The sequence below is a fragment of the Canis lupus genome, chromosome 16, assembly GCF_048164855.1.
Source record: "Canis lupus baileyi chromosome 16, mCanLup2.hap1, whole genome shotgun sequence".
Lineage (NCBI taxonomy): Eukaryota > Metazoa > Chordata > Mammalia > Carnivora > Canidae > Canis > Canis lupus.
In genome coordinates, this window is record NC_132853.1 from 28712641 (window position 1) to 28734431 (window position 21791).

General features: G+C 43.6%; 1 protein-coding gene across 18 annotated transcripts in view; it reads right to left on the reverse strand.

Moving 5' to 3' along the window:
* Positions 1-15072: 15072 nt before the first annotated feature.
* MSI2 (musashi RNA binding protein 2) overlaps positions 15073-21791 on the reverse strand; it is a 392747-nt gene continuing 386028 nt past the window's right edge. For all 18 annotated transcript variants that reach the window (XM_072779887.1, XM_072779891.1, XM_072779885.1 and 15 more), the window contains one exon: positions 15073-20257. Coding sequence is in view for 8 of the 18 variants with exons in the window: in XM_072779891.1 (XP_072635992.1) it covers positions 20196-20257 (62 nt within the window). In the remaining 10 variants the exon portion in view is untranslated. The remainder of the gene's footprint in view (positions 20258-21791) is intronic.

Here is a 21791-nt window from a genome sequence, read left to right on the forward strand (position 1 = left end):
GCCTATCAACAGATGAATGAGTAAATAAAATGTGTATACACACAATGGAGTATCATTTGGTAATAAGAAGGAACAAAGTACTGATACACACTACAACACGAATGATCCTTGAAAACATTATGCTAAGTGAAAGAAGCCAGTCACCAAAGACCATGTATTATATGAATCTCTTTATATGAAATGTCCGGAATAGACAAATCTATTGAGACAGGGGGATCCCTGGGTGGCGCAGCAGTTTAGCGCCTGCCTTTGGCCCAGAGCGCGATCCCGGAGACCTGGGATCGAGTCGCACATCGGGCTCCCGGTGCATGGAGCCTGCTTCTCCCTCTGCCTGTGTCTCTGCCTCTCTCTCTCTCTCTGTGTGACTATCATAAAAAAAAAAAAAAAAAAAAAAAAGTTAAAAAAAATCTATTGAGACAGAATTGTTCTAAAATTCGTCACGGTGATAATTGCACAACGCTATGAAGTTACAAAAAATAACTGACTTTGAATGAATTGCATGGTGTATAAATTATATCTCCATAAAGCTCTTACCAAAAAAAAAAAAATAGCAAAGTGCATACGCATGGTTAACCAATATATAAATTCCAGTGTAATTCTAATCTGATATGATTGTTTGGGGGAAAAAAAATGAATCTTCTTCCAAATTCAGTTAAATTCAATATGAAATTGTGGAACATCTACTAAAACGTCGAACTTAAAAGGAAGCAAAAAGTGCCCAGGCTCTGTGCTAGGAGCTTGAGATTTAGGAATAGGAGACAAGAGAAGCCCTGGAAGCTCAGACAGGTACTGGTAAGGTACAGGTACAGATACTGATAAGCGGTGTCACTATTGCTGGGTCACTGCTGTTGCAGAAGAGAGCCCAGGGGCTGTGGGAGCCCGGCACAGGGGCACGTCACCCATTCCTCCTAGGAGGCCTGCCCGGAGGCGGTGACCCAGAGCTGAGTGGGGCCCGCTCAGGAAGTCAGGTGGAAGAGGACAGTGCAGGGAAGGACACTGCAGGCGGAGGAAGCCACATGAGCCACAGGACAGAGACAGGCACTGCTTGGCACGTTTTGGGAAACTGCAAGGGGTTGAGTGGGAGGCACAGGCAGGTGGGCAGGCACCCAGAATGGAGGCCATCGTGTGGCAGGGTAAACCGCCCTGAGAGAGCAGAAGCCACCTTGTGTGCAGAAAGGCAACAACAGAAGGTCATTTGCAGCTTCCAGAAGGTTAATAGGAGCAGGGAATCAGTGCCCACTGGAGCAGAGGAGCAGACCATTGTCCCTAGACTGTCTGTCCCTTTATGGGTTAACTGGTCCCCTGCTGGGCTCCCAGGCCTGAAGGCTTCTCTGTCACTATGGATCACTCCACGGAATTGGTCTGCCAGCTTGCCAGCTCGGTTCCCCGGAGTCTGGCTGTCATTTGATCCCCCTGGAAGCCAGCTGCCATGCGGGTGGGAGGCAGAGGGAGAGCAGGGTTGCAGGGACAGATCTTTTTTGTGCAGAGCTCACGTCTGCTCCACGCTCCAGATGGAGATGCCAGTCCCCTCCCTGAACAGAAGACAAACTCCAAAGCTGTCGGGCCAGGTTGGCTCACCTTGGAGACTCCTGGGAGGCAGGGAGGGGAAGGAAGGGGGGGAAGGGAAGCAAATAAAGGGCGCTTTTGATTTCTTTGCAAGAGCACAGCTCAAAGTGTCCTGCATCAGAAGTGGGGGTGGAGGGAGGGTGCAGTGGGACAGGAGGCATTTGTGTCTCAGCACTGTTCAGTAGACAATTCAGAGGAACGTTTACCTTCCCTGGCCTCTTCTTCCTTACTCCAAAACCTGAGGGGCTACAGAAAAGCCCACCCCATCTCCAGTGTAGTTGGCAGCTCATTCCCATTGCACAGAAGGAGCAACTGAGGTGGTGCAGAGAGGTTAAATAATTTGCCCAAGATCACAAAGCGGGCTTTCCACCCAGGAGTGGCTGGTTCTGAAGCCTGCGTGGTGCAGGATGGAGAAGAGGACAGACTGGAAGATCCTCCCAATCCTACAGAACCAGGAGGAGAGTCACAGGAATTCTGAAAGTCGTCAGCTGACCCTGAAAGCCTCAGAAGATGCTTCGGAAGGGGTGGAGAGCCTGAGCTCCATCTCTGAAGAGTAGGCCAGAAGGGAAATGGTCCACAGGTCTGTTCCCTGTATATGTTTTTATTTAGTGCCTGTCATGTGCCAGGATTCATTCCTGGTTGGGCCACAGGCTTGCAGGGCTCCAAGTGCTGGAGACGCAAACACAGAGTTGTGGTACTTGCCTGGAGGCCAGGTGGGAAAGAGATGTGTATTCCCCAAAGGCAGGGATAGAGGAGGTGGGCACTGCACCCTGTGAGTGGGGCCCCCTGTGGGAGGCAGGCCCCTCAGGCATACGCACATTGCCTTGTGGAGTTCACACTCATCCGCTTGCAGGGATCCATCAGCACCCTGCAGTGGCACCGTCTCTGCTTGCACACGGAGGGACAAGTCTCAAGAGCCAGCTCGCTGACATCATCTAGGACTACCTGGGAGGCCAGGTTATAACAAGAAGGTTGCTCAGCACGTTTTCAATCAGAACAGGGGAGCTGGATGGAGAAGTGTTTCCCTGCATCAATAAGAGGTCAATGCCCCTGTCTCTCAGCGAGGAAGATGTGAGCGTCAGACAAGAGTACTAGAAATCCGTAAACTCAAAGCCCTGCCTCCGCTGCCACTTTGCAGTGCCCTAGGCTTGCCTGCAACACTTGAAGCTTCTTGCCAAGACTTCCTCTTCCTAGAAGACGAACTGTGGCCCTGAGACTCTCTGCATTCTGTGCTCTCATGGCCAACTCATAGGTTTCTGCCCATTACAGTTTTAAGTCCTCGAGAGAGACCTTGAACCCCTCATTGGTGGCACTTCAGGAAAGCCCCCCAGTAACTCATCCTCACGTCAGCACCCCCATAACCAAGTCATTGATTAACTGGCTTCAGCAAATTTACTGAATTTACCCATTTGCACACACCCCTTGTTTCTTTGAGATGTGGTCTTCGTGGCAGTTTTTGGTGACAGGAAATTGTTCTGTACCTAGTCTTCAACAGAATTGAGGATGGTTCTGCATGACATGATCTAGAACCCCTTGGAGGAGCTAGACTTATCTGCACAGTTTCCCCCAGGTCCATTCTTTCATGTACCCTCCTAACAGTGTGGATGCCCTTTTACTACACATGTCCCTGCCACAGAAGAAACCTCCAGCCGACTTTTGTGGAAGTGGCTCCTTTGTTGGGAGTTTGGAATGAAACTCTAAGTGGTTGCAACCAACTGGTGGGTTCAAGAAATTGCTTTCTCATTGTAGTCTGTGGATTAGCAGGCTCAGCAAGTCTGCGGGGAGCTGGGCTCCAAGGGTCCTGGAGCCTTTAGACTCCTACCCCCTCTCCCCTCCCAGAGTCTGCACTGGGTTTGCCAGTCTTCACTGAGTTGGACCTCCAGGCTGAGCCGAGGTGTCTTTCCCCAGTCGAGCTCCCACTGTCTGCCCAGAAACCTCATCTATTGTTTCAACACAGTGGGTGACCACCCTATGGACATCTTCAATGCTCATATGGTTCAACTGTTTAGAAAATATTTTATTTATTTGAGAGAGAGAGAGAGAGAGAGCACACAAGCAGGGGGGAAAAGGAGAGGGAGAAGCAGACTTCCTGTTGAGCAGAGAACCCAATATAGGGCTTTATCCCAGGACCCTGAAATCATGACCTAAGCTGAAGGCAAACACTTACCTGACTGAGCCACCCAGGCACCCCTAATATGGTTTAATTTGACACAGATCTCCAAAACCTTTCTAAACAGTTAAGAGAGGCAAATTTTTAGAAAACATGTTAAACTGGGCAGATTGGACACTTGGACATAGTGCCCTGCTTCCACATTGAGTTGGCAAGTCTGGCTGGACATGGGAAGTGGATCTAGGCAGGTGGGGAAGGCAGCTCAGGGCTGGAAGAAGAAGGGCACCCCTATTCCAAGGTCCCTGGGACTCAACCTGAGGGTGTCGCTCTGGTGCCATTCCAGTCATAGGGGAATTTGTTATCAAAAAGGGTTCAGGTACCAAACTGTATCATACACATGAGACAGACCACACTTTCAAGGCCTTTCTGGAGTAGCAATGTCATTCACTTGTTTCCCTGTCTGCTTTCTCAGGAGATCCAGCAGAGGCGTTATGGCTCCCAAGGAGGAGAGGGTCAGGTGGGCAGAGGCCAGTCTGCCCTTCTGTAGGAGGTGTTACCTGTGAGGCATAGGAAGAGGTGAGTGTGGTGGCTTTGGGCAGCGTGTAGGGGGAAGTCCAATCAATTGCAGGGGGAGCGAGCAGGACCTGTGCTGTGTTTCTGTGGCCCTGTTTATATGATAGTAAGTGGAGTCCAAGCTCCCACGCTGGGGGTGGTAGGTGATGAGGCTGGAGCTGCTGGAAGGGGCTGCATCAGAAGGGTCTGGAAGCCTTCCTAGGAGGTTTAAGTAGTAGCTTGTTTCTCAATTCCATCAGACCCAACCCTCCTTTTTATAAAAACATGTTGCAATGTCCCCCTTTACTAGCCCAAAAGAAAATCTACAAATAATAGAACTTATGTACTTTCAAAAAACTTCAGTAAATTCTCAGTCTATAAGGGAATAATGTAACATAAATGATTTATGATAAAAGGCTTGTATTTGAATATGTAAACGTTTGGGATTGGCTATGTCAGAGGGCGTGACGAAGCGGTCTGCTGCTTCCACTTGTGCAGTCACCGTGAATGTGACCCTGTAAATGCAGACTGACCGAGGGCCATTGCCATCGATGACTTGTTTTTCTGAGTTGGTGAATAACTCGGTAATGTTCTGAACGAAACAAAGCACGCTCTTCTCTTCAATTACATGGTTGTTATGCTCCCATGTGAGTTATTATACATTGAGAATGTGCAAAAGACCTTGAGTTGACTGTCAAACAAAATTAGACAAAAGGCCCAGATAGGGACATGTGGGTGGCTCAGCGGTCGAGCATCTGTCTTTGGCTCAGGGCATGATCTGGGGTCCTGGGATCGAGTCCCATATCGGGATCCTTGCATGGAGCCTGCTTCTGTCTCTGCCTGTGTCTCTGCCTCTCTCTGTGTGTCTCTCATGAATAAATAAATAAAATCTTTAAAAAAGAAAAGACCCAGATAAATATAGATTGGTTTCTTATCACGTGGCTATTGCGGGACCCGTCAGGCCTCCTGGGACCCAGGACAAGTCATCCCTGTGTAGGATCGCCCCACACTTGACAACATCCACAGCCCTGGCCCTGTCTGCTAAATACCCACACTGAGAACCTCTCTGTGGGTCTGGAGGGCCGATGAAGGTCCGAGGGGCAGTGATGGTCAGGCTTGTGGTGCAGCATGCCTACTCTGGCCACTGGCTGGGGCCAGGGAGGACACGGGTGGCTATTGCAGTCATCTAGGGGAGAAGTCAATGGTGGGAGAGGGCCGGGGACAGGTCTCCAATCTGGAGACTAGTCTGGTACACGCTGTGGGCTCAACTCCTTGGACACATGGGCTGTTGACAGATGTTGTGGGGGTCAGGCAGAGGGGGAGGCAGGGGCAGGCTGGTTTTGCCTGCCATTCCATAGCGCTGGGTCCTTTAAGGGTAAGTTCTTGGTCTTCTCCTGACCTCGGATCCCCACGATGGCTGTGTGAGTTACAGCTCTAAGCTCAGCTTGCTCTCCATCCCCAGGTTGGATGCTCAGCTTCCACGCCTGGTTCCTGGGGAAGAAACTGCAGTTGCCCCTATGACTCAGACTCAGGGCAATTTGATTTTTATTCCTTAGAGCTGTGAGTACTGCCCTATCATCCTGTTCTTGCCCCAGTCATCGAGCACTTAGATCTCCTCTGGTTGGTGATGGGCGAGGACAGAGGTGACCACCTCAGTGGTTCTCGAGCTGCCTTTCCAGTCTGGCCCAGCACTATCTGCTTGACCCCGCCACTGGGTATCACTTCTGGGATGTACAGGAGGGTCTCTGGTCTTAAATGGTATTGTTATAAAACGTTTTAAGGGTTTTTTTTAAAAAAAAAAAAAAAAAAAGGTTTTTCTTAAAGCTTTTAAAGCCAGGCCTTCTTGCTCCTAACTTTTTGCCCGTTTGCATGTGGGAGTATATTCATACACATCTATAGCCAAAAGTTATTGAAAAGCAATTTTTAAAAAATGTATTCATGAGAAACAGAGCGAGAGAGAGGCAGAGACACAGGCAGAGGGAGAAGCAGGCCCCATGCAGGGAGCCCGACGTGGGACTCGATCCCGGGTCTCGAGGATCACGCCCTGGGCTGAAGGCAGCGCTAAACCGCTGAGCCACCCAGGCTGCCCTGAAAAGCAATTTAAATCTTTCCCAAAGTATTTCCCAAAATTCCAAATGGTGATTATTATTATTATTATTATTATTATTTAGATTTTATTTATTTATTTTAGTGAGAGAAAGAGCATGAGCAGGAGGGGCAGAGGGAGAGGGAGAGAGAATCCCGGGCAGGCTCTGCACTGAGCGCAGAGCCCCACGCAGGGCCTGAGATCACCCCCTGAGCCGAAACAAGGAGATAGACACCCAACCAACTGCACCACCCACGTGCCCCTCCAAACGGTGATTCTTTTTGAGTTTTCTTTCACCAGAAAGAGCATGGTGGGTTCCTCAGTCTTTTAACAACCTAACGAGGGAGCTGTTATCCTCATTGCATGCATGCATGCTCTAAGGAAGAATACAGGTGTACATGTGCACAGACCACACGTACACACACCCCCATACGCACACTTCACAGTCATGGCAACTGCCTGCTTACTTTCTCTACTTTCTCTTTCTCAACTCAGCTCCTGTGAGATCTCATTTTTCCCCTGCCCTGCTCACCATACATATATGTTCATTTCTCTTTTACCTATTAAGGGGATCCTGTCTTTGGCTCTTGCGTGTTTCCTGGGCAGAATGATTCTCCCCCTCACTACAAGTTTGTAAGACTGAGACCTCAACCGGCAAAAATCAAATTCTCCTTGGAAGGGATGGGAGTGGACTGGGCCAGGGAGGAAGGCATTTTTTCACAGGGTCTGACATTGAGCGTGGGGTGGGGACCTCAACATTAGCCCGCATTAGGCGTCTTCTCACACGGCCCCCGATGCACATAGCTCTTGCAGAAACATCCACATGTGCTCTCTTCCATGATCCCCTCACCTAATTCTTTTATGGGTACTTTTACACTGCTTCAATATAAAGTTCTGATATTCATAACCATGACTCTGATTAGTGCAAGACTTCAAAGCACCTTCTGAATCATTAAAGAAAGATTAAATTACATTCAGGATAGTTTCAGCATTAAGTGTAGCTGAGCTAATTTAGATTCTCTGAAAATTGGCAATATGATAAATGGCAGGGGCGCCTGGGTGGCTCAGTGGGTTGAGTGTCTGCCTTCGGCTCAGGTTATGATCCCAGGACCCTGGGATCAAGCCCTGTGTCAGGTTTCCTGCTCAGCAGGAGAGCCTGCTTCTCTCTCTCCCTCTGTCCCTGCTCCTGCTTGCTCTCTCTCAAATAAATAAAATCTTTTTAAAAAAGGGATAAATTGCAACTTGCCACAAGCCAGAGTATTCAGCTAAGACCCACCTAAAAGCTCAGCAGAGTTAGACCACTCTGATGAGGCCCGAGTCCACAGGAACCCATAAAGACGCAGGCACATCTGGGCAGGAAGTAGAGCCCGAGTCCCATCCAGCCAAATGCTGTCACTACCCCGTAAATCTTCCGGAAATTCAAACAGCCGTTAACGTTTGCCGACGTTGTAAGTGATGCTCTCATAATCACTGCCATCTATCTGGGCTTGGCCATGGACAGGGTCATTTGGTTAATGCAGGATTCCATCTTCATTGCTTTGTAACTGGTTTTTAATCAGCGATGATTGCTGAGCTGGGATGCTGTGGGCCAGCTCGCCTGCTCTTTCCTCAGAGAGTGCCCATAAATATGTCACAGCAATTAACCAGAGACCTGTGGGAGGGTGGCGAGGGCGGCAGGAGAGCCAGGCGGCTTGGTGCTGCCACCAGCCTCTTCTCCTCCCCGAGAGGGGCTCCCTGGCCCCCATCCACCTTTCGAGGGTTGGTGAAGGGTATCGGCAGCCAAGGGATGCCCTCGAAGAAGCATCTCTTCCAATTACTGCTTTTGACTTGCCCAACAATTTAATCTCCCAGGGGGTAGAGGAAATGACCAGTCGTCTGGCTACTCTGAAATCAATCCTGACTGTCAAAGAAAAATTGACTGGCAAAGTGGAAATTATAAGAATCTTGAGGGAAGAGTCCCTATAATATTGTAGGCTGTATATAAAACCAGGCAAAGAAGGCTTAGCACATTGAGGGGGGCAGAGCACAAAACATTCAGAAAATAATACATAGTCATTTCGTTAGATTACAAGACTGTGAAGGAGAGGATGATGTGAGAAGGTGGGAAAACTTACAGATGTACTTCTGGTTGGGCAATCTCAAATGATCCTGATGAGGAAAGGTGGGGAATGTCTCTTAAGGTCCAGTGATAGCTCAACAAGCTTCCCAAAGGGACCAAAACACCACATTTTAGCAGAAATAGATGAACACCCTTTGCTCAGAGCAATAGGTAATACAGCTCTTTTCATTTTCTGCCAGACTGATGAATATGGCTTTACTTTTTATTTCTATTTAGTGATTTTGAGCATATTTTTATATGTTGAGCCATTTGAATCAGCTCTTCCATAAGTCACCTATTCTTGTCTTTTACCCATTTATCTATTGGGTTGCCTTTGTCTTGTCAATTCATAAGAGCTCTGCATATATCATGACCTTTGACTTCTGTGTTACAAGTATTTTTTTCCCAAATCTGTCATTGATCTATCTTAAGTTTGAATTTCTTTGCCATATGAAAATTTAAGTATTTTTTGTGTTGAAATATTTTTATAATGTTAGATTTTTTAAATGGCTTCTGGGTTTCTGGTTTTAGCTAAAAAAGCTTCTAGAATATACATGAATGGTATAGATTTTCTTGCCAGAATTTTACTGTTTTACAATTAAATCCTTAATCCATCTGGGATTTATTTTTATGAGTAGCATAGGTTGAAAGTCATCTTTTATTTTAATCTAGTTGAAAAGCCAGCTATGGTTGTACCATATATTAAGTAATCCATCCTTTTACAACAGAATTAAAATACTCATTACATTTATCACGCAGTATTCTTATATATACCAGGATTTATTTCAAATTATTTATTCTATCCCTCTAATCTTTTTTTTTAAATTTATTTATTTAAAGATTTATTTATGTATTTTGAGAGAAAGCACAGCAGGAGGGGCAGAGGGAGAAAGAGAGAATCTCACGCAGACTCCATACTGAGCACAGAGCTCTATGTGGGACTCGATCTCACAGCTGAAATCAAGAGTTGGATACTTAACCAACTGCACCACCCAAGCACCCAGTTTATTTAATTTTAATTTATTTATTTAAAAGATTTTGTTTATTTACTTTAGAGAGAGTGTGCAAGTAGGCATATAGGGGTAGAGGGAGGAGAGAGAAAGAATCCCAAGCAGACTCCCTGCTGAGCAAGGAGTCCAATATAGGGCTTGATCCCACGACCCATGACATCATGACCTCAGTAGGAATTACCAACAGAATGCCCAACCAACTAAGCCACCCGTGTGTCCCTTGTTTATTTAAGTAATCTCTACACCCATCGTGGGGCTCAAACTCATGACCCCAAGATCAAGATTTGCATGCTCTTCAGGCTGAAGCAGCCAGATACCCCCTACTTGATTCTTTCTGTACTTTTGCTACACTGATGAGAACAAAGTCACTTAGGGTAATTCTTGAGATTTGGTAATACAAGTAAGCTTAATGATCCTTTTTAATACATTTCTTGCTGTTTTGGGAGCAATTATTCTTTTATATAACTTGAATATTTATTTAAACAATTAAGAAAATTCATGAGGATTTTTTTTTTGAATTGTGTTTCTATGTTCTATATGTTTTGCAGTACATATAAAACTTGGGAGCACTGGGGCACCTGGGTGACTCAGTCTGCTCCCCTTCTGACTCTTGATCTCAGCATGGGTCTTGATCTTAGGGTCATGAGTTCAAGCCCCACATTGGGCTCCACACTGGGCATGGAGCCTACTTAAAAAAAAAAAATTGGGAAGGGAGAGCATTGACATTTTATTATTAGATCTTTCTATTCAGGAATGTGATCTTTCCATTTTTTCAGATCTTATTTTATGGCCTTTAATAATACTTTATAATTTATTATAGATCATATACCTTTTTTAAGATTTTATTTGTTTATTCATGAAGGACACAGATAGAGAGGCAGAGACAGCAGAGGAAGAAGCAGGCTCCCCGTGGGGAGCCTGATGTGGAACTCAATCCTCATACTGATGATCATGCCCTGAGCTGAAGGCAGATACTCAACTGCTGAGCCACCCAGGTGTCCCAGATCATATACCTTTCTTATAAAATTTATCCCTATGGGACACCTTGGTGGCTCAGCGGTTAAGAGCCTGCCTTCAGCCCAGGGTATGATCCTGGGGTCCCGGGATCAAGTCCCACATCAGGTTTCCTGCATGGACGTGCTTCTCCCTCTGCCTAGTCTCTGCCTCTCTCTGTGTCTCTCATGAATAAACGAATAAAATCTTTAATAAAAAAATAAAATAAAATTTATCCCTAAATATTTTCCCCCTAATATCATTATTAGGTGTTTATCACTGAGTAGGCGGAGGGTTACTGTTTTGGATATATTTATCTTGCATCTAGCCACCTTGTCAAGGTTTTACATCAATTCCACTAGGAATTTTATGTATTTGGGTTTTTTTTTTTTTTCTTTTTGGAAGATTTATTTATTTTAGAGGGAGAAAGAGAGAGAGCACGGGAAAGGGACAGAGGAAGAAGGAGAGAGAGAATCTCAAGCAGATTCCATGCTGAGTGCAGAGCCTAACTTGGGACTTGATCTCATGACCCTGAGATCTTGACAGCTGAAACCAAGAGTCAGATGCTTAACATACTGAGCCACCCAGGCGCCCCTATGTATTTGTGTTTTGTTTCACTGGCATCTCTTGAAATTTCTAGGACTACAATCCTATCTTTGTCTTTTCCTTTCAACATTTATATTATTTCATTATCTTATTGCTTTCTTTAACCTCTAAGACAATATTAAATATTAAATGATAGCACTCCTCACCATTTCTTACTTTAATTGAAATAGGTTTTGTGTTTTGCCATTTAGGATAATTGCCATTGGGTTCATAGAGAGTCTTTATTATGCCATATGCAATTGCTTCCTGTTTCAACTTTCTGGGGTTTTATTAGGAATAGCTGCTGTATTTTCAAATACATTGTGAGCATCTACTGTTATGATCACATGGTCTTCTTCTCCTTTAGTTTATTAATATTAACAGATTATGTTGATAAAATTTCTTGATACTGGAATATCTTGCATTTTTGGAATAAATCCTGCTTGGTCATATTATGTTATACTCTTGACAGAATACTGGATTCTCTTTGCTACATTTGTAGAACTGTAGAATTTTGCATCTGCTTTAAAAAAAAAAAAATGGGACACCTGGGTGGCTCAGTGGTTGAGCATCTGCCTTTGGCTCGGGTTGTGATCCCTTGTCCGGGATGGTGTCCCATGTCGGGCTCCCTGCAGGGATCCTGCTTCTCCCTCTGCCTATGTCTCTGCCTTTCTCTGTGTCTCTCATGAATAAATAATAAAAAATCTAAAAAAAAAAAAAAGAATTTTGCATCTGAGCAAAATCTGTAGATGTATTTTTGTCTTGTTTCTGTATTGGGTTTTGACATCAAAGCGATGCTAGCATTATAAAACAGGAGCTTTCCATGTTTTTCTATCATCTGGAATGGTTTAAATAGCAATGGAATTGCCAGTTAGATAAAACTCATTTGTACCCAGTCCATTTTTCAATATTAGATCTTTAATTACCCTTTCAGTATCTTTTGTAGTAATATGTTTATTCTGGTTTTCTACTTTGATCAGTTTTAGTATTTCCTAGAAAAATTTCTGCTTCTTTTAAATTTTTAGATGTTAGTCTTGCTATTCTTTCTCATTGTTATCTGTAGTTATGTGTCTTATTCCTCAGATTGCTATTTTTGCCCTTTCTTTATTCATCTTTGTTTATTGATCTTTGTAAAAATCCAGCTTTTGGGGTAATTTATCCTTTCAATGACTTTATGTCTTTTTAAAATAATTTATAAGATTTTGAGAGAGAGGGGCAGCTCTGGTGGCTCAGTGGTTTAGTGCCGCCTTCAGCCCAGGGCCTGATCCTGGAGACCTGGGATCGAGTCCCACGTCGGGCTCCCTGCATGGGGCCTGCTTCTCCCTCCGCCTGTGTCTCTGCCTCGCTCTCTCTGTGTCTTTCATGAATAAATAAATAAAAATCTTAAAAAAAAAAGATTTTGAGAGAGAGAGCAGAGCAAGAGAGAAGGCACAAGCAGGGGAAGGGGCAGAGGGAGAGGGAGAGGGAGAGGGAGAGGGAGAAGCAGGCTCCCTGCTGAGTGGGGAGCCCAACAACTGAGGGCTCCATCCCTGGACCCTGAGATCATTACCTGAGCCAACAGCAGATGCTTAACTGCCTGAGCTACCCAGGTGCCCCTCTTGTTCTATTTTACAGCTTTTAGTTTCTACCAATTTCTTTCTAGTTTTTTAGGTGGCTGTTTACTACCTTAAGATGAATAATAAGTTCTTTCACCGAAAAATAGTTTTTAAGGCATTTAAATCCATGAATTTTTCTCTGGGTACAGCTTTTTGCTGTATGTTACAAGTTCAAATATAATATGTGCTTTTGTTGCTTTCTAGATCGTTTGTATTTTCTTTAACTTTCCTCTTTGATCCAAAGATGTACAGAATTGGGTCTCTCAATTTCTGTGCAGTTATAATAGTTAAATCACATTTTAATTATCTCTAATTTTATTGGATTGTGATCATGGAATGTGGCCCACAATGTTGCTATTTAATATTAATTTTAGCTAATATTTAATCATTAATAATTACATGATTAACATTTATCAGTTAATAAGTAATATTTTGCCACACAGTGGGCTTTTGTATATGTTCCATGGATAAAAGATTAAATGTACATTCTCTACTTAAAGATTCTATAGTCTGAGGATCATTTATTAATTGCATTATACAATTGCTCTGTCTTTATTTTTGTCTATTATACATGTCTAGTTCTGAGGGAGGTGTATTAAAGTCTCTATAATTGTGTTTTAATTTTTATCAAGTTCTCTTTGCAATTCTAATAGTTTCTGATTTAAGTGTTCAGTTCTCCTGGTAATTGAGGCATAGGGTTTATCACCTCAATGTCCTCCTGTGTCTTTTGTCATTAGAGAATATCCTGTTGAGCGCTTTAATATTAAATTCCTGGCCCTGTCTGACCAATTGACATTTCAATTCATGCTTTTTTGTTTGTGTTTGCTTTTCTTTGCCACCTCTTTATTTTCAGCCATTGTTGTAACTATTTCTATAATAGCAGATAATTGGGTTTTGCTTTTTTCTGAACACACCTGTATTACAATGGTAGAAAATGCAATCCATTCATATTCCAATAATTATGGATTAAATTGCTAGCATTCCTTCAGTGCTATTTTACTTATGCTGACGTTTACCTTCACGTTGTTTCTTTTTTCTTTCTCCTGATTTTTGCTGATTTGTTTTCTATTTAGTATTTTTAGTGTTTTCCCCTGAAAGTTTTTCTCTAGATTGGTATTTTTCTGCCTCTTTTTAGGGGACATTTAGGCATTTTGGTTTGAGTGCTTTCCCCCAACCCCAGCCAGTCACACTCAACACTTTGGCGGACACGTGTCACCAGGCTTGAGACCAGCAGGATGTCCTGGGGATGACAGCTCAATTCTGCCATTGAGCAGTCATAGGACTGAGGGCAAATCACCTGTCCTCCCTGAACATTAAAATGTAGACAGTCACATAACACACGAAGACTAGACCAACCACGTTGGGCCTCACTAGCATACAGTTGATGCCCTTATCCCCTACTCTCTCCCTAGGTTTCTGGGAGGAACTGAGCGAGCAGGATGAGGATGAAGTTCATGTCTCTGGCCTACTCCTCTCCAAATTCCTAAAAGGAAATTTTCACCTGAGCTCTCATTTCTGTGGGGTGGTGGAGGTTATACTCTGCTGTCCTCAAGGTTCACAAGACACTGAGTGCTGATGCTTTGCCTATGGATGTAAGAGCTGGGCCTAGCACCAGAGTCTCCTATCTCCAGCCTCAGACAGAAAGGGACACCTTCTGTTTTCTCTTCTTGGACCTTTGTGTAGCAGAAATGTCCATTCGATAAAGAAGCTGAAATGAGCAAGAGACAGGACACTGGAGGAGTGGCCCAGGGCGGCCAGGCCAGCACTCTGAGGAAGCCTTTATGGGAAGCTCCATCCCTTACAAACCCAGAGGCCTGGCTTTTATCACCAGAGCTTAAAACCCAGGGAATCCCTCTGGTTCTGGCCATATCTTGACTACTACCACCAAGTCTTGGAGCTTGTCCTCAATGAACTGTGTCTCAGTTCTTTTCTCTCAACTATTTGATAGAAAGCAGAAGTATCATAGATGATCTATTTCTCTAGACCTTTAATTTTGTGATCCTACACAATTCTCTTCACGAAGCAAGACTTTGACTGTGAGGGCAAAGGCAGGGCTTCCTGATACCCTTTCAGACTCCTATGTGAGGGCCATGGAACTGATTCTGTGCCTTCTCCTGCAGGCTGTTGCTGAGGCCAGCAACCTGGACAGCCACTTAACTCTGACATACATCTGCGGTTCCGGATCCCATGATCTCACAGGACCTTTGGCGTTGGTTCCCTGACCACGCAAGGGTTCTGAGGTGTTCTGCAGCCTGTTCTTCCACAGCAGTGCTCTCTTGTCACTTCATAAAAATGTTCCATCAGCTCCCTGGGGACAGGTAGAAGGGCTTCTTCTCCACTGGGGGTGGTGTGGCCAACACTGGTGCTAAGGGTTGAGGGGAGGCAGGTATGATTGGTGACAGCCCCCCAAAAACCAAACAACAGCTAACCCCGAGCCGAGCCCTCTTCTGCAAGTGAAAGAACACCAAACAACTCTGTTCAAAACAGTTTATTGTATTTTATTTTTTTTTTGTCAGACAAACACATTGATTTCTGGACCACAGTAGAGGATGGAAACCTTTCACAAACTTATTTATTTGAAAATACAAATATAAAATTATACTTTCCACATCTGTGATGTGAGAGACTGCCATCCACATAGTAATTTTTTACAACAGGGCTTTAAGAAAGCCACACACAAAGACCTGAAAGATGCTTGAGATATATATATATATAGATACATATATATGTATATATATAAAAAAAATACTCACTACCAAAGTTGTCATCAGTTTCATACTAAAGTATAAAAGTAAGGGTGAGGTCAGCCACAGTGCTAGGGAAAGTTTTATTTAGATACATTTATGTCCACATGAAACGCTTAGACTTGCATCCTATTACATATGGAATTCCGAGTTTACAATACACCATGAACGGCAGATTGGCTAGCCCACGCTACTCAAGAGGACACTCACAGATTCCACACAGGATGGTACAGTATGTACAGAATACAGTAGCAGAGAGCCTTCTAGGGAGGCTCTGGAACTTTTGTCTCTCAGACCCCATCCCCCGCCCCCCTCGTGCCCCTGCCTCCCGGAAATGAAATCCTGTCTGAGACAATACATTCTGATTATTTGATAGCCAAGTGTTTGAATTAAGGTTGCTTCCCCAGAGGGGTGGGTTTTATTATATATATTTCTTGTTTTAGTTTACTTACTTTTTTTTTTTTTGGTTAAAAAAAGAAAAAAAGGAAAACAAACATATTACAGTATTAAAGTATTGCTTAACGTACAGCGTCTCCTTGTGTAGTGTCTGTGCCCAGGACTGGGCTGAGCTGATTCTGCTGCGTTTCTGCTTAGGGTGAGGGCAGAGGAGCCTACCGGTGCTGTCTCTCTCCAATGTGCTTCCCAGCCTGGGTCCCTCTGCTCACCCCCCCACCGCCTCCCACCTCCCTCCCTTCTCTTCCTTGGAAGTTAGCCCGGCTGGGCTGGTGAAGCACATTCAAGAAAGCACATTCTCCCCCGCTCCCCCCACCCCCCCAGTCTCCCTCTGTCCCTGCGTGCCACTCCCAACCGATAAAGAGAAGTATGAGTTAGTGTTTCTTTTGTAAACAATTTCATATGCAATATAATACAGAAAGCATGGCTGACCTTCAATAAAAAATGTAGTAAACTATATTGCTTTATTCTTGATTATGCTGCAGTGAGCGAATGGCAGGATGAAGCAGTGTGGTGGTGGTGGTGGCTAAGTCCCTAGCCCTCGTTTGCACTAAAGATCAAAATAGGTTTTGTTTTTCTATTTGGAACCAAAAAAAAATTTTTTTTTCCATAATCCCCAAATGAAAAAAGAACCCCCCCCCCCCCGCCAAAAAACCCCCTAAAAAACAAAAAACCCCAACCCAACCCAAAAACAAAAACAAAAAAACTGAAAACAAAAACTGAACACCTTTCAGGTCATTAGAACCAACAATTACCCAATGATTTTTACACTAGTCTAGCAAGATGTGTGTAACATTCACTGGCTGTGAATTGCTGTGCAGTGAGACATTAAATTGACAGCAATAGAGCCATGCTACCTTAAAGTCCAAGCTACAAGTTCAAATTGGGATGAAGGTTATGAAGGGTAGAAACGCAAAGGCCTGTCGGGGCTTCGTTTGAATCAAGCCAATGAGCGACTGGGATAGAAAGCGAGTCTGTCTGGTTTTCCCAGTGGGTGTGAGGAAGGCCACAAACCAGGGCTGAGAAGGCTCCTGGGGAGGGGACCGGAGGCTCGGTCATCCCCGTCAGCTCCACGTCCGGGTAGAACCAGGAATGGGTCCGGGAGCTAACGTCACTCACTCCCCTCTGCTCGGGAGGAGAGGAGTTCGGGGGTCCCAGGCAGATGGATCTGGAAGCCAGAAAGTCACCCGGTGGCTATTTCGTGATTCCGGGGGGGAAAGCCATCAGCCAAGAGGGTTTCTCCCCCAGGGAAGGCGAAAGGTGGTTCCCATGTTCGCCATTGAGCTTAACTGAAACAAAGACAAGGCTGAACATCAGTGCTAAAATAATTTACAAAAATCTTTCAAAATGGACTTCTAGATGAATGGGGGGGACTAACGTGAACCTTAACCTAGGTAGCCACATTAAAACATATCAGATTTCCACGAGATTTGTGCTATGGGCTACTGGGTCTCTTCAAAAGGTATTATAAACATCTAAAACATATTCACACAGATTATCAATTTCTTCTGAGCATTCTTAAAAAAATATTTTTTTCTCTTAGTAAAATCATTTTAATATACCATGCCTCCCTCTTTTAAAAAATAAATTAAAAAAATCCAGTTTTGCATATCTAGCATTAGCATTTAAGGTAGTATGGCACACCCCTTCACAGTTGGGGGGGTGGGAATCTACAAAACGCCGTAGAGTCTGCCGGCATTTGAACATCATGAGACCTTGGGTTAGTTGAAACCACATCAGATCAGCAAAAATAAAATAAAAAGTTGAAATTGAAAAACAAAAAATCGAAAGGAAAAAACTGCCCCAAAATTATTAGCATTTTTTTTTTCATAAATAAGAGAAAGTTCTATCCTTACTGGTCCTAAATCTGAATAACTATGTCTAATTTTTTTTTTAAACCTTAATTACGTTATACCTATCAATATGTACTAGAAGAAAGAGAAGAAAAAAAGTCACTACACTAGTACCAGGACAGCACGCTTACGAGATAGCCATTTTATACATTATTAACAGACAGTGATCAACAAAGAGTTCTTCTATGAGGTGACGGGGGATGCAGAGAAAGGAAGGGTATACAGTACATCACCAACATGGACAAAATAGTAATTAAATTCCCTAGTCTAGACACTGAATTTCTGGGAATTTATTGTCTTTTTTCTTTTTTTAATAAAACTTCTATTTTGTTATTGTATCACTTGAACAAGTTTTGATATTTTAAAAGCGCCCAGCATTTTACTTAACTTGGTTGTTTGGAGATTAAAAAGAAAGAAAGAAAGAAAGAAAAAAACAAAACAAAACCAAAAAACCCTCACCAAACAACCGAACATTTAATCGGAAAAACAGGATTTTTTTTTTTTTTTTTTTTAAATGTCGTTGCTGTTTAATTGGAATTGGAAAAGGCTTTTTTTCTTTCTTTCTGAGTTAGCATTTTGGAGCCTTTTGTCTGAAGAGGCTTTTGCCCTACCATGTCTGTGAAGGTCTACATTAGTCTACTTTGTTAGTAAAATTTATAAAAATAGTAGGAGTGCAGCAGCTCTTTATAATAAATGTCGCATTCAGTGTCTCATACTGGCTGTGCCTTAAGTACCAAATTTATAAACGTAACAATTTAAAAAATATTAATAAAACGTCAATATCACATTTTAAAAAAGAAAAAATATCTATCCACACTACAATAGGTTTTAATGCCATCTATTGAGTTGTACTTCTATAGTTGCTGTTGCCGACCTATTACCAATATTAAAAAAAAGTTAAATTAAAAAATATCCTTCATCATAAGTATCTTTCCCCAACTGAGGACCATATATTATAACAGCCAAATGTTAAACATGTGCAAACAGGAAACTGTGTTTTTCCCACCAGTCACAGTGCAGCGATGTTTATACTTTTTTATTTTTAAAATTCTGTTTACATCTACAATAAATTAAAAAAAAATTCTTCCATAGCCTCTCTGGTGATACTTGCAGCACTGAGGTATTAAAAAAAATATATAAACCAAAAAGGTTGCTTTCCTAATTTGTAAATAGGAAGTGAATGGAGAAAAGGTTTCATTAATGCAGGCTTATCCGCCCCTGGCCCGAGGGGGGCCCCCCTGGAGCTGGGGGGGGGGGCCGGTGGGGGGCAGGGGAGCAAAGAGAGGCAAAGTGTCCTAGGGACCTTTGGAGGTGCTGAAATGGTTGGACAATAGAAAATGATCAAATATTTAAAAATTAAGACTGAAAAAGAATGTCCCCCCACCCCTCCCCACCCAAGCCAAACAGGTGTGCTTTGAAACTTTAAATATGTTAAATATTAAAATTGTAGCTTTGTTTTTTAAAAAACGTCTTGGGAAAAGCAGTTTTTCATATTTTAAATAAAAATCTAACTAGACGGTAACATTTGAAGCTGTGCACAGACGAGAGGTTAATATGCTGGTATGACACTAATACAGTTCTTAGGTCTATCACACAGACAGAAGGAGCTAAACAGTGTTCTAACTTTTCCCGGGGGGGTCGTCCTGGCAGCGGGGTATCCTTCCGCCTGGGAACTGACTTGGTTATCATGCCTTCCCCTCCTCCTTCCACAGAGCATCCAACTGCCTGGGACCGACTCCCTCACAAAAATATTTTTGATTCTCTCTTTCTTAATAGTTTCTATGTAGTTAATGGAATTGTATTTACAACGCTTCTTTTTTAGAATTCACAATTTCAAAAAACCTTATAATATCACCTCTTTCAACAGAAAAAAAGCACTTATAGAAAAGGAGGACACTCAAAACACTGTCGTCCTTACCTTATTGCCGAAAATAGATATACTTAGGTTAACAAAGAGACGTCACAAAAAAGAACTGCTATAGAGTCTGTTAATTAGCCTACTACATCTCACTTCTTATACGACGCAAAGGAGAAAGTTTATGCCCACCTCCCGCTCCACACTTTGCTTCCGTGGGTGCACAAGCTCCACCAGAAAATCCATACAGTCTCAGAATTGGTACCAAAATATTGAGAGTAATATTACCATCTCAGCATCCTTTAAAAGTGAGAACAGAATCAAAACGAGCAAAAAAAAAAAAAAATAATAATAATCTTTTTAAGAAAAAAATAATACCTTAATATAACAATTATACTATGATTAGCTTTCAACTAGATATTAAAGCTATATGACTACAGGACTAAGTCAAAATCACTACCAAATGTGATTCGAAGAGATTCAAAAGGAGAAGGGAGGAAGAGAGAAGAGGAAGGGAAACCATCAAGAAAAACAAAACAAAACCAAAATCATGGGTTATATACACATTTAAAAGCTGTTGTCTTATATTACAGCAGATTCGTGAGATGATGAGATGTAGTCAACCCTCGATCCGAAGTGAGCCATCTCTGGTTGGGATGGGGAGTGAGGCTGGTGGGGGTCCAGGTCTGATGACATCACCTAAACAAAGGGCCACTCAGAAACTTCGCCCAGTCTTGCCTGGACATCCAGGTATGCTCTGCAGGGTGCGGAAGGTCGGGGGTGCCCAGAGGAGAACATAAAGTGGGAAGCAGGAGAAGAGAGACGTGTCAGGCAAACGTATTATTCATTCCAATTTTTTCACTAGCGCTTTCAAAGTATGACTGCGTTGGGCTCCTGAGTATGTCTGGAAACAGCCAGGCTCACAACTTACTGGGATCACGACTTGGGAAATCTGACATCTTTGCCACCCTGACACTGGGGAGCAGACAGCTCTGCGACTCATTTTGCTGGCTTGCTATTTTGCTGGTCTGATACTGTACTGTTGGATTCTTGGGGGTAATGGCAGGAAATGTGGTCAGCAAATGTGGCCATGCTGGGTTTTCGGCTACACTGGTGAACTGCAAACTGATGAGTGATACTTTTTAAAAAAAATCTGGTTACACTTCTGGTTTTCAAAGCTAAATGTTAAAAAAAAAAAAAAAAAAAAAAAAAAAAAAAACCTGCTTTATCTGATACTGTCAATGACTGCCAATAACTGAGAATGCAAATTTTAAAAAATCCAAAAAAATGATATTTCACATCAAGGACTCAAGGTCAGGGAAAAACATATGCAACAAATAACCAGCTTTGGTTACAGGAAATAAAAACAGGCCCAGAACTCCCAGACTTGCTGAGTCTCCCTGAATCAACCATGAGCGTCTCCTCTGTGGATGGCGCTAAATGGCAGAGAATGAAGCCTCTGTTAGGGACAACGTGTGTGTTTTGGTTCCAACATGTCACTCAGTTGGCTCACTTTATCCGTTTTGGAGGGGGGTCGGGTGTTACCACCACTCTCTTGGCTATGTTCTCCTTCTGCGAGAACAGGTTCCTCTAGCTGGATGCTGAGGATGGGCTGGATGCTCTCCCCTCATTCCCACAGTGGCCTTAGAGGACGGGCTGTGGTGGGAAGCCCTATTCCGCCCTCATTTCTAAGAGAGAGTGAGGGCACGGGCAGTGTGGTGTCTGACCTTGCAGGGATCTGCTGTGCCTGGTAGCTGTTTTATCCCTTCCTCATCTGACTCCACAAAGGGCCAGAGCCACCTCCAATCCCGAGTTCTTGGAGACAGCAGTCCACTTTGTTCTCTGAGGAACCCTACCTCCCCTGGTCCCCCAAGCCCAGATTAATTAGTAGTGAGTAGCTCTCCTTCAAACTGTTAGTGGCCTCTGGCTCTGGCCAGCAATGGCTGGGTCAGTGCTCGAAGGGAAATGGAGGTGAGGCGTGGGGAAAATTCACACACGGGGTTTATTTGGTTAAGAGAGGCAGTTGCATTAGTTGAGGTGATTCCTTAGCAGCAACATTAGAGAAATCCAAAGGAGATTTATGGAGCTCAACTCAATCTGGTCCCCCAACTGGGCCCATCCTAGAGAGTCCTGGCTGACTTGAGGGCCTAGAGTAAAACCCCCTCTATGAGAGGTGTCCTACGTACTGCAAACCAAAGTGGCAAGTCCATCTCCAGCCTTTCTTCTCCTATGTCCCCACTCCCAGAGAGAAAGGCACTTATGCCCCAGCTGGGACCCATTCCCATCCTCCG